The sequence below is a fragment of the Biomphalaria glabrata genome, chromosome 1 (genome assembly GCF_947242115.1).
Source record: "Biomphalaria glabrata chromosome 1, xgBioGlab47.1, whole genome shotgun sequence".
Taxonomy (NCBI): domain Eukaryota; kingdom Metazoa; phylum Mollusca; class Gastropoda; family Planorbidae; genus Biomphalaria; species Biomphalaria glabrata.
Window position 1 is genome coordinate 42,438,933 of NC_074711.1, and position 13,891 is coordinate 42,452,823.

The 13,891-nt window shown below is 36.0% G+C and overlaps 1 protein-coding gene across 1 annotated transcript in view; it reads right to left on the reverse strand.

The window, feature by feature from the left end:
- Positions 1-11,402: 11,402 nt before the first annotated feature.
- LOC106068521 (polypeptide N-acetylgalactosaminyltransferase 5-like) overlaps positions 11,403-13,891 on the reverse strand; it is a 53,740-nt gene continuing 51,251 nt past the window's right edge. Inside the window, exon 14 of the mRNA XM_056037412.1 lies at positions 11,403-11,693. Within this exon, the coding sequence (XP_055893387.1) occupies positions 11,679-11,693 (15 nt within the window). The 3' untranslated portion in view covers positions 11,403-11,678. The remainder of the gene's footprint in view (positions 11,694-13,891) is intronic.

The following is a 13,891-nucleotide window of genomic DNA, read 5'->3' on the forward strand; positions in this document are numbered from 1 at the left end:
TGTTGAATTTCTTTTTTCACTTAAAAACAATACGTTTGTTCATGTTGGGGGTAAAACATTATTCCAATGATTTCATGATGACCATGTAGATTGATTTTTGAGGTTAGTAATCATGGTCATAGACTAAAGAATTAGAAAAATCCTTGCCCAAGATGTCAGTACTGAAAATAGTTGATGCACATCATAGACCTTTGATCAAACTTGTCCAACAGTGCTAGACTTTAAATAAACAATACAACTAGCAGCTGACTTAGAAAATCTCAAGTTCATGGAAGGCTTCAAATGTAGAAGGGAAACTTTTCTCCATACATTTTTACTTGAGTTTCTCTATGTATAGATCAACCCCCCCCCCCTTTATTTTTAGAAGAATTGACTAAACACTTCAGCTAATTATTTTTTAAATTGCGTTAGTATTCTCATCACTTTTTAGACACATTCATTTTTTGAACGTTTCAGAATTTAAAAAAATAAATTACATTACATAAATTATAACCAGAAAAATTAGGTACACAATATTCTAGATATTTTGACCTAACTATATACAAATTAAATAACTATTATTAGAGAATACATATCTAGATTACTAAGAATCTAAAGACTGTTGATCGAGTGTAAGTCATTGTACAGGGACAGTTTCTTAAAATTTCAGTGTACCTGTATCTGTCGGAATTCAGTGACTAATTTTTTGCTCTGATTTCGTTTATGTTAGGTGAGATTTTAATACTAAACCACATGGGCGTAGCCTTGATTTTTTCGGGGAGTGGTTGTGGTTGGGGGGATTTTTTCTCACCCCCCACATACACACATACCGTATATATTGTTATGACTTTGCCATGCGCACCGCCATCCAAGATAGTGCAGAAAGAAGGTGCGCACTATCTGTGACTAAACAAGTCGGATGTTGACTTTAGCAGACTAACGATTTCCGCCCAAGTAGAGAGCCAATATGGAGATGCTGTACTCAAGGCAGATGCCCTTTGTGTTTGTCATGTCTCTATGTAAATAAACGTCTATGTGCCTCGTTGAGTTGCCTCACTTAAGTTATTACAATATATTGTTATAACACCGTCATCCAAGACAGTGCAGAAGGTGCGCACTATTAGTGACTAGACTGAGGAAGGATGTAGACATTAGAGAAGAGAGAGCGATTTCCGCCCAAGTCTAGAGCCTCGATGAAGATGCTGTGCTCAAGGCAGATGTCCTATGTGTTTGTCATGTCTCCATGTAAATAAACATCTAGTCTCGTTGAGTCTTCTCCCTTCAGTTATTACAATATATATATATAATAGTGCTTTTTTGTGACGGTACGCACCGGTACGGTGTACCGGCACCTTTTTCAATGTGGGAAAAAAATAATACTTTTATTGCGTTTTGACGACGTTTATTATTAATTTATTAGCAGTTAAGAGTTAGGCAATCCATCACTGAGTACCGGCACCTATTTTTTTTTTATTTTTACAAAAAAAAAAAACACAACTATATAGAATCTATGTGTGTGTAGGCCTACATAATTAATCTTTATTACATTTTGACTCTTAATTCTTTCGGAAGACGTTTATTGTATCCTAGAATAGGTTCTTCCTGGAGTTAGTGGAAAAATTGTCGACTCCCCGCCATTGCCAGCATGGGGGCCCTAGGGAGCGCTGTGAGCTCCCACAGCGCGGGCTTCGCCCCGCCGCCGAGCACTATTTCCGATATTGAAAGCAAACAAAATGCATATTCTGAGGTAGGCCTATCTACAGTGCATTATCCTGCTATTAAAAAGTTTTATATCAAAAACCTAATGTGCTATTCTTACTGACTTAGATCCCCCCCCCCCCCCCGTCTGAGGACCTCCATGAAAGTGTAGCGCCAAGGATATCCCTGTTTGCGCTTTCCTCGTCAATGGCCTCCATGTCATTGCAACTCTTATTATGCGTAATTCATTTTGTCGGAGAACAAGTCCCGCAAACCTCATGCGACGCTCTGTCACAACCTTACTAAGGGGTTGTCTCCCAGTTCGGCCTAGGATTTCCTTGATTGAAGCCGTTCTCTATCAATGACTCCTAAAATCAGTCTTAGACAAATCTTAGTTGAGCTACATCTTAGTTGAGCTACATCTTAGTTGAGCTACATCTTAGTTGAGCTACATCTTAGTTGAGCTACATCTTAGCTGAGCTACATCTTAGTTGAGCTACATCTTAGTTGAGCTACATCTTAGTTGAGCTACATCTTAGTTGAGCCACATCTTAGTTGAGCTACATCTTAGTTGAGCTACATCTTAGTTGAGCTACATCTTAGTTGAGCTCTACATCTTAGTTGAGCCACATCTTAGTTGAGCTACATCTTAGTTGAGCTACATCTTAGTTGAGCCACATCTTAGTTGAGCCACATCTTAGTTGAGCCACATCTTAGTTGAGCCACATTTAGTCTTTTTCAATTTCGGCAGATGGCTATTCACTGTACTTTAGTAATGGAGCCCAGACACTGACAGAAAAGATTGGGCCGATTTCCCTTATAGCTTGAAAAAGAGTTAGGCACATACAAATCTATCTATCTATATATATAGGTCTGTGAATCGATCACTCGCGGATAAAAGTTTGTTTCCGATTTCCAGTCTAGATAGGACTATAATATAGAGTCACTATTGCGGAACAGTTTGCAGCTACTTTTAGTTTTCAATTTTTTGCTCCGTAATGGTTAGACCGTAGACGTAGACCTATGGAAAAACTAAAAGTATCTAGGCATTGCCCATCCATTTTCCGATAAAAATAGACGCATTGTTTAGTTTTTCAACAGATATTTAAATTTTACATTCAAATCGACTGAGATATGGTCAGTCACAATTACGGAACAAGATTTTTTTAGGAAGTCACAATTGCGGAACACGGTAAAAATGTCGAAACAGAGCCTATATAAAGCATGTATTTATTAGTCTTATATAATACTTGAACTCCATATCCTTTACATTAATTTTATTTTATTAAAGCTTAAGACAACACATAGTCACTTTTTATTTCTTTACCTCTTTAATTTAATTAACATCACACTACCCTGATTTTCCTTACAAGATTTTATTTTCCACTCATGGGCGTAGCCAGGATTTTTTTATTCGGGTGGGGGGGGGGGGGGGTTTAGAGGGGGGATTTTTTTCTCTCCCCCCCCCTCCCCCCCCTTTCGCGAAAAAAATTTGTATATATGTGTGTGTGTGTTCATAATCTTTATTACATTCTGACCCTTCATTCTTTTGGAACACGTTTATTGTGCCCTAGAATAGGTTCTTCCTGGAGTTAGTGGAAAAATTGTAGATTCCCCGCCATTTCTAGCATGGGGGTCTGGGGGAGCGCTAGGAGCTCCCCCAGCGCTGGGCCAAGCACTATTTCTGATATTGAAAACCAACAAAATGCATATTCTGAGGTATCTACAGTGCATTTTCCTGCTATTAAAAAGTTCTATTTCAAAAACCTAATGTGTGTTCTTACTGACTTAGACCCTCCCGCGCCGTTCGGAGCATTTGACATCAAGCTGTTTCCATAAAAATCTGTCACTGGTAATGTCTGAAGCCTCTTCTCACCTGCCATGAGGAACTCAAGGCGTCAAGTTGTACTAGGATATCATTGCAACTCTTCTTATGAGTAATTCATTTTGTCGGAGAACATGTCCCGCAAACCTCATGCGACGCTCTTGTCAGGGGCAGGTATGGCGAGAGTGATTGTGTTATTTCTTTGTACTATTTAAGTATGAAAGAGTTATATCCCTTTGTTTATTTCTCCTCTTCTCTTCCCCCCCCCCCCCCCCCCCAGGCATGAATGTGAACAGTATACACGTGATGTTTTTGAATGGTAGTTTTTCCGCTGGTTGATAGAGTCGATTGGTAGTTCGTTAGTTGTATTATGTTCCTGGACTGGTGTTTTGTGTATTTAATATTTACTGAGGTTGATATCATTTTTTTGTGCTCAATCAGATACTATCAGATACTATTAAAGTATTACTTGTGTTATTCATATATATTTGGAGTCGGAGTTTGTTTGTGATAATTATTCGTATTTAAGTAACCCCCTAATGAGCCAAGTCGAGAAACACACCAACAAAGTCCAGCCAAGCAGAAGTGAACCCTGACATCTGGGGGCTCGTCCGGGCAGGTACCTCGTCTTTTGTACCTGTTATTCGTCACTAAGCTAATAAAGGCTAAAGTTAAAGAGTTCAGAATAGAAGTCACGTCAGACAAGCCTATCAACCTAAAGCCATATACGGTCCCTATCCATATGAGGGAAAATTTAGATAAGGAAATAGAAAATATGTTAAAATTTGACATAATAGAAGAATCAGAGTCACCATATGCGTCTCCCGTCGTGCTAATTAAGAAAAAGGATTCATCGCTAAGGTTATGCGTAGACTATAGGCGGTTAAACTCAATCACTAGGTTCGATGCCGAAGTAATTCCAGACCCAGAAGATTTGTTTGTTCAAGTACACAAGGCTAAATACTTCACAAAGGTTGATTTAACGAAAGGATTTTGGCAGCTGCCCATAGAGGAAAGTAGCCGTAAATATACTGCTTTTAAGGTCCCTAATGGACACTTTCAGTTTAAATACGTCCCCTTCGGTCTTGCTAACAGTCCAAGTTTTTTTAATAGAACGATTCGTAATGTCTTACAAGGATTATCAAATGTTATTTTCTATTTTGATGACATACTTATTTATAATGATGACTGGGAAAGCCATTTGATGTCCGTACAGCAAGTAATGACTAGACTTAGGGATTATGGACTTACAGTTAAACCAGAGAAATTGGAGCTGGGATTCTTTAAAATCACCTTTTTGGGTCATGTTGTTGGCGGGGGTAAAATGGAACCAGACCCCAAAAATCTGGAAAGGATTATGGGCCTTAGGCCCCCCACAAATAAGAAAGAAGTTAGATCCATTTTAGGCATAGCTAATTATTACAGTAAGTTCATTCCATCTTTCGCTGATATTGTATTTCCCCTCACCCAATTGCTGAGAAAGGGAACGCCCACGAGGGTCACCTGGAGTCCCGAGTGCGACTTGGCATTGAAGAAGATTCAGTCTTGCCTGTCCTCTTCCCCTATTTTAATACTACCAAACCCTAACAGACCTTTTATTATTCAAACAGATGCATCCGACAAGGGAATAGCTTGTTGCTTGTTACAGCAGGTGGACGGCATCCTTCACCCTATAAAGTACCTGAGCAGAAAGCTCTTGCCTAGAGAGCGGCATTATGCCATCATTGAGCGGGAATGTTTGGCGATCGTCTGGAGTGTCCAACGTCTAGACAGGTATCTCTGTGGAACTAAGTTCACTATTCAGTGCGACCACAGACCATTGTCTTACTTGAAGTCTTGTAAATTTCAAAATAATCGAATCTGCCGTTGGTCTCTTATGCTTCAAAACTTCAATTTTGATATTGTACACATTGAAGGCCGCAATAATTTCCTAGCAGACACTCTGTCAAGACTAACCTAGCAATTTTATTTACATAGTGGTGTTAGTTATAACTGTTAGCATTTTTTTTTTTGTGTTTTTTTTTTCTTTTGACTATAAGGAACCGTTGAAGCCACTTAAACTAGAAGAGATGTTTTCTTTTTCTTTCTTTTTCCTCTCCTTCCAGACATTCATTGTTATAGACGTGTAATGCGTCATTTATCTTCCTATTTCAAACTACTTGTAAGTCTCAAGACCAGTAAGCCTATGTCAAATTGTAATTTTGCTGCCATTGCCGCAAGTTCATTTATGTTCATTTATGTTCCTTTACTTAATGTACATTGTGTCATTCTTATCAATTATTGCTCTACCTAGGCATAATTTTTTTTCTCTGTCAGAGTAATATAGGCTACTTTGCATATATGTCAATGCACTTTGATGCATATATGTGTTTATATACACAATAGACATTACTATTCTACTGTAAGGGTTTTAGTCTATTTGAATACATTTATATATGTGTGTGTATTTTTGAACCTATATGCGTAATATCGGTATATGTGTATGTATATATAAATATATTTCAATGACTGTTATTTGACATAATAACAGTCATATCGTGAAAGGGGGGATGTCAGGGGCAGGTATGGCGAGAGTGATTGTGTTATTTCTTTGTACTATTTAAGTATGAAAGAGTTATATCCCTTTGTTTATTTCTCCTCTTCTCTTCCCCCCCCCCAGGCATGAATGTGAACAGTATACACGTGATGTTTTTGAATGGTAGTTTTTCCGCTGGTTGATAGAGTCGATTGGTAGTTCGTTAGTTGTATTATGTTCCTGGACTGGTGTTTTGTGTATTTAATATTTACTGAGGTTGATATCATTTTTTTGTGCTCAATCAGATACTATCAGATACTATTAAAGTATTACTTGTGTTATTCATATATATTTGGAGTCGGAGTTTGTTTGTGATAATTATTCGTATTTAAGTAACCCCCTAATGAGCCAAGTCGAGAAACACACCAACAAAGTCCAGCCAAGCAGAAGTGAACCCTGACAGCTCTGTCACAATTTTACTAAGGGGTCGACTCCCAGTTCGGCATAGGATTTCCTTGACTTAGACCCGATCTCAATAACTAACTCCTAAAATCTGTCTTAGCCATCTTTGTTGAGCCACATTTAGTGTTTTTCAATTTCGGCAGATGACTATTCACTGCACTTTATTAATGGAGCCCCGCCACTGGTAGAAATGTAACCTTTCTTGGATACGCTCTTGGAATTGGGTGAATGTAGTTTGCTTTAGATTTTATATCGAGAAAAATAGTTTTATCGTCAAAATCATCTGTTATAGGTTTTAAACTAAAAATCTCAGGACTTTGTTGTAGTTTTTTAAATTCAAAACCCCATTTAGCTACGATCATAGAATTTGGTAACTGTATTTTGCTTTAGAGTAATATTGAAGATAGAGGTTTTCCACCTCAAAACGCTCCGTAGGGGGATTTTAAACACAAAACCATCTGGAGGAAAGGAGTTTAAACTCAAAACCCCCAATTCGCTTGGCTACGCTCAAATAATTTTAGTGTGTAATTTGCTTTTTTTTTATATTGAAGAGGTATTTTTTAGCATCAAACCCTTGTGAAGGGGGATATGAACTCAAAACCCCTTTTGGCAACGCTCATAGCATTTTGAGTGCGTAATTTGCTTTTTTTTTTACATTGATGATGTATTTTTTAACTTCAAACCCCGCTGGCGGGGGGTTTAAACTCAAAACCCATATGGCTACGCTCTTAGATTTTAGAGTGTGTAATTTGCTTTTTTTTTTTATTGAAGATGTATTTTTTAGCTTCAAACTCCACTGGAGGGGAGTTTAAACTTAAAACTGAGTCAAAACCCATTTAGCAACGCTCATAACATTTTGAGTGCATGATTTTTTTTTTCATATCGAAGAGGGGGTCTATCGTAAATTTTGGAGGGGAGTTTTAAAATCAAAATCTTCCTTAACTGTGCACTTGGAATTTGGGGATTATCGTTTGCATTTTGTGTGTGTTTTGTTTTATAGAAGAGGGGGATTTAACTGCAAAACCCCTGGTAGGGGGGTTTCAAACTCAAAACCCCTGATAGGGGGTTTTAAACTCAAAACCCCTTGGTAGTGGTTTTAAACTCAAAACCCCTTTAGCTGTGCCAGTGCAAGTGATGGTTTAGTATTAAAATCTCACCTAAAATTAACAAAATCAAATAAAAAAAAACATGTCACTAAAGTCCGTCTTCCCCCCCTCCCCCGTGGTAGGGGGTTTCAAACTCAATACCCCCTGTTAGGGGGTTTCAGACTCAAAACCCCATGGTAGGGGTTTTAAACTCAAAACCCCTTTGGCTGCGCTGGGGCAAGTGATGGTTTAGTATTAAAATCTTACCTAAAATAAAGAAAATCAAAGCAAAAAATCAGTCACTAAAGTCCGTCTCCCCCCCCCCCCAGGGGGAATTTCATTTCGGGGGGGGGGGGGGTTGAACCCCAACCCCCCCCCTGGCTACGCCCATGTTTCCACTATTCTTTAATTCTTTTTTGTTATATTAATATTATATATAGGCCTATATGATATGCCTATTATTTGATATTATGATTTGTCCTCTTTTTTCTGGACGTCTGGTAATCATAAACTATATATTATAAGTAATATTATTGTGTAAATGTTTTTAAATTTATGTGTACTAATACAATTTCATATTTAAATTCCGATAATCTAAATTACTATGTAAATATTAAGCTAAATGCGCAGGTCAAATAAATGACATCTATAGTGTTCCACAATTGTGACTATCTTTAAAAAGGTAAAAACTGGGTTAACACCTCCCAATTTTTTAAACATTGAATTCCTGGTAGATGGCTACGACATGAAGTTTTTCCACATCCATTTATAAACCTAAAAATAGGTGTATCATGCAGGTGATGTGGCATTATCATTTTTAAAAAGCCTTAAGCCCTGACCTATGCGGTTCTCCTGGTACGTGAAAAATAATGGACGATTCCAAACTTGTCAAATTTAACCTGGAGTCAAAATTAATTTTCTGCTGTGAAAGGAAAACCATTATATTGGAAATGTAGAGAAATGGACCATGCGCAGTACCGTTACATTAGTTTAGCAGAAAATTTGAAAATAAAGTAGATTTTAACTAATTTCGACGAGCTGTTCCGCAAACATGCCTGCTCCGCAATAGTGACTCTACTATATATATGTCTATGGTCCTAAACTCTATACCAAAACTTTATATTTGTTTTAAAACATAAATCCGTGGTTTAAGCTAGAGCCAGCGTACCAGGACTTCGATTACCGTAATATAAGAAACTGCTTTCCGTCGCATGGGCGTAGCCAGGGGGGGGGGGGGGTTAGTGAATCATTTTTTGCTTTGATTTTGTTTATTTTAGGTGAGATTTTAATACTAAACCATCACTTGCCCCAGCACAACCAATGGGGTTTTGAGTTTAAAACCCCCTACCAGGGGGTTTTGAGTTTAAAAACCCCTACCAGTTTTTGCAGTTAACTCCCCCTCTTCTATAAAACAAAACAAAACAAAAAATGCAAACGAAAATCCCCTAATTCCAAGAGCACATTTAAGGGAGATTTTGATTTTAAACCCCCCTCCAAAATTTACGATAAACCCCCTCTTCAATATAAAAAAAAGCTAACTAGGCACTCAAAATGTTATGAGCGTAGCTAAATGGGTTTTGACATATTTTTTAGTTTAAACCCCACTTCAGCGGGGTTTGAAGGTAAAAAATACCTCTTTAAAAATAAAAACAAAGCAAATTATACACTCAAAATGATTTGAGTGTAGTTAAAGGGGTTTTAAGTTTAAACTCCCCTCCAGTGGAGTTTGAAGCTAAAAAGTAACTCTTCTATTTAAATAAAAGCAAATTACTCACTCTAAAATCTATAAGCGTAGCCAAAGGAGTTTTGAGTTTAAACCCCCCGCCAGGGGGGTTTGAGGCTAAAAAAATACATCTTCAGTTGAAGAAAAAAAGCAAATTACGCACTCAAAATGCTATGAGCGTTGCCAAAAGGTTTTTGAGTTTAAACCCCCATTCAGATGGATTTGATGCTAAAAATTACCTCTTCAATATAAAAAAAAAGCAAATTACACAATAAAATAATTTAGCGTAGCCAATCCAATCAGGGGTTTTGAGTTTAAACCCCTCTTCTACAGATGGCGTTTTTTAAAAGTTTAAAACCCTCCAGATGGTTTTGAGTTTAAGATCCTTCTTACAGAGCATTTTGAGGTGGAGAACCCTCCAACAGATGATTTTGACGATAAAACTTGTCTTTTCAATATAAAATCTAAAGCAAACTACAGTCACTTAATTCCAAGAGCGTATTCAAGTGGCAGGGCTCCCTTAATAAAATGCAATGAATAGTCATCTGCCGAAATTGAAAAACACTAAATGTGGCTCTACAAAGATGGCTAAGACAGATTTTTGGAGTCAGTTATAGAGATCGGGTTTAAATCAAGGAAATCCTATGCCGAACTGGGAGTCGACCCTTTAGTAAGATTGTGAGAGAGCGACGCATGAGGTTTGCGGGACATGTTCTCCGACAAAATAATTTACTCATAAGAAGAGTTGCAATGATATCCTAGTACAACTTGACGCCACTCATTCATTGAGTTCCTCATGGCAGGTGGGAAGAGGCTTCAGACATTACCAGTGACAGATTTTTATGGAAACAGCTTGATGTCAAATGCTCCGAACGGTGCGGGAGGGTCTAAGTCAGTAAGAATAGCACATAAGGTTTTTGAAATAAAACTTTTTAATAGCAGGAAAATGCACTGTAGATACCTCAGAATATGCATTTTGTTGGCTTTCAATATCAGAAATAGTGCTTGGCGGCGGGCTTCGCCCCGCGCTGGGGGAGCTCCTAGCGCTCCCCCAGACCCCCTTGCTAGTAATGGCGGGGAATCAACAATTTTCCCACTAACTCCTGGAAGAACCTATTCTAGGGCACAATAAACGTCTTCTAAAAGAATGAAGGGTCAGAATGCAATAAAGATTATGTACACACACACACACACATAAATACATATAAAAAAAAAATTCGCCCGGGGGGGGGGGGGGAGAAAAAATCCACCCCCCAAACACCCCCCCCCGGAAAAAAAATCCTGGCTACGCCCATGTTCCGTCGGGTTTACAATTGTTGCCAGATTGTTCCTTTCCTTTTTTTTTTCCCTTGTATGTTCACAACACTATTAATAGTATTACAGAACTTGAGGTGGGAGAGAAAGAAATAGTTTAGTTATGAAAATATGTAGGTAAGTGTTGTACAGAAAAAATAAAGATAAGGTCTCTAGGGATAGTCCTGATGGGCCCAAATAAAAATTTTGTCATAGCTGCTAATTATTCAATGTTTTCAAAACTCGGTTTGTTTCTTGTTTCTCTATTGAAAATTGAAAAAAAAATGTAATGAAGCGCTTTCGCTCTGGCGAAAAGTAAATAAAACTTTAATAAATAAATCAAAGATTGTTCTGGGGTAGAGGATACTTGTATCATTTTTTCTGTCTCTAGTGGTTTCAATGGTTAGGTAGTTTGTCTTTGATATTAAATAATATTTCTATTACTATTATTATATTTTTAGGTTAATCACTTTTCAATTGTTTATGATTTAATACTTGTGAATTATGAGAACTTACAAATAAAAACCTATAAAAAAAAAAAGAAGGAAAAAAAATAATAAAAAAAGAAAGCCCACAAAAGAGGCAAGATGGCCCATAAAAGAGGCACATAAAGGCCAAGAAAAAAGAGGCAAAGGAAAGAGGCCTAAGGCCCAAGGATTCCTATGGTGATAAAGCTAAAATTGAATAGCGCAAATTCTGAGGTTTCCTTTAAAAAAAGAAATCAAAGAGTTTCTCATATTGTGATTATTTAGTAACGATCTGCATTCTGCAACACTGACAGAAACAGTAAAAAAAACACAAAAAAACAACATTTGTTAGGCCTAATAATGTCTTGCTTCTTGTCCAACATTTGGTAGGCCTAATAATGTCTTGCTTCTTGTCCAACATTTGGTAGACCTAATAATGTCTTGCTTCTTGTCCAACATTTGGTAGGCCTAATAATGTCTTGCTTCTTGTCCAACATTTGGTAGGCCTAATAATGTCTTGCTTCTTGTCCAACATTTGGTAGGCCTAATAATGTCTTGCTTCTTGTCCAATACAAAACTGTAAGAGCAATGAACGTTGTGTCAAAAGTTGTTGGGAAGTGAGCAGCCGCAGTCAACTGAAGAAGATCTAGAAAGAAGTAAATCATTGGAGAATGACTTTTAGAGGGTGAAAATAGTTGCTGCTAAAGCAACGGGGTCTGGAGCTATCCATACAGGTTGTTATTTTTATTTTATTTTGCTCTACATGTTTTCGGAAAGTTAAATAGCAATTTGATGAGCCTACCACTAATTGATAAGAAGAAAAAATTCAAGAGAAGACTTTCAAAATCAGCGAAATGTACCGAAGTATCAATTTCATTGTTTCTCAATAACATGACAGAGTTCATGGGCTTAAAAAATTGTCCAAATGTTTGAGTGCAAACGGCCAAGAGTTAGATGATGTCAACGTGCTTCTTGTCTCATCTGACCAGATGCTATTGCTATAGACTATTGTTCTGAGATGCAATCCTTAAAAGAAGCCTTTCATAACGACATATCAAGTCTGTGTTCAATGCGAGATTTGGCTGCTTATTTATTTATTTGATAGACAACTACATGAGATTTGGCTGCTTATTTATTTATTTGATAAACTACATGAGATTTGGCTGCTTATTTATTTATTTGATAGACAACTACATGAGATTTGGCTGCTTATTTATTTATTTGATAAACTACATGAGATTGGGCTGCTTATTTATTTATTTGATAGACAACTACATGAGATTTAGCTGCTTATTTATTTATTTGATAAACTACATGAGATTTGGCTGCTTATTAATTTATTTGATAAACTACATGAGATTTGGCTGCTTATTTATTTATTTGATAAACTACATGAGATTTGGCTGCTTATTTATTTATTTGATAAACTACATGAGATTTGGCTGCTTATTTATTTATTTGATAAACTACATGAGATTTAGCTGTTTATTTATTTATTTGATAAACTACATGAGATTTAGCTGTTTATTTATTTATTTGATAGACAACTACATGAGATTTAGCTGCTTATTTATTTATTTGATAGACAACTACATGAGATTTAGCTGCTTATTTATTTATTTGATAGACAACTACATGAGATTTGGCTGCTTATTTATTTATTTGATAAACTACATGAGATTTGGCTGCTTATTTATTTATTTGATAAACTACAAGAGATTTGGCTGCTTATTTATTTATTTGATAAACTACATGAGATTTAGCTGTTTATTTATTTATTTGATAGACAACTACATGAGATTTAGCTGCTTATTTATTTATTTGATAGACAACTACATGAGATTTAGCTGCTTATTTATTTATTTGATAGACAACTACATGAGATTTGGCTGCTTATTTATTTATTTGATAAACTACATGAGATTTGGCTGCTTATTTATTTATTTGATAAACTACATGAGATTTGGCTGCTTATTTATTTATTTGATAAACTACATGAGATTTAGCTGTTTATTTATTTATTTGATAAACTACATGAGATTTAGCTGCTTATTTATTTATTTGATAGACAACTACATGAGATTTAGCTGCTTATTTATGTATTTGATAGACAACTACATGAGATTTGGCTGCTTATTTATTTATTTGATAAACTACATGAGATTTGGCTGCTTATTTATTTATTTGATAAACTACATGAGATTTGGCTGCTTATTTATTTATTTGATAAACTACATGAGATTTAGCTGTTTATTTATTTATTTGATAAACTACATGAGATTTAGCTGCTTATTTATTTATTTGATAGACAACTACATGAGATTTAGCTGCTTATTTATGTATTTGATAGACAACTACATGAGATTTGGCTGCTTATTTATTTATTTGATAAACTACATGAGATTTGGCTGCTTATTTATTTATTTGATAAACTACATGAGATTTGGCTGCTTATTTATTTATTTGATAAACTACATGAGATTTAGCTGTTTATTTATTTATTTGATAAACTACATGAGATTTAGCTGCTTATTTATTTATTTGATAGACAACTACATGAGATTTAGCTGCTTATTTATGTATTTGATAGACAACTACATGAGATTTGGCTGCTTATTTATTTATTTGATAAACTACATGAGATTTGGCTGCTTATTTATTTATTTGATAAACTACATGAGATTTGGCTGTTTATTTATTTATTTGATAGACAACTACATGAGATTTGGCTGTTTATTTATTTATTTGATAGACAACTACATTTTATCATCGTTTTCCAAACATTTTGACAACATACATGTCATTTCTCACTTTGTCTGTATTAATTTGTTCAGCATAGCGCCA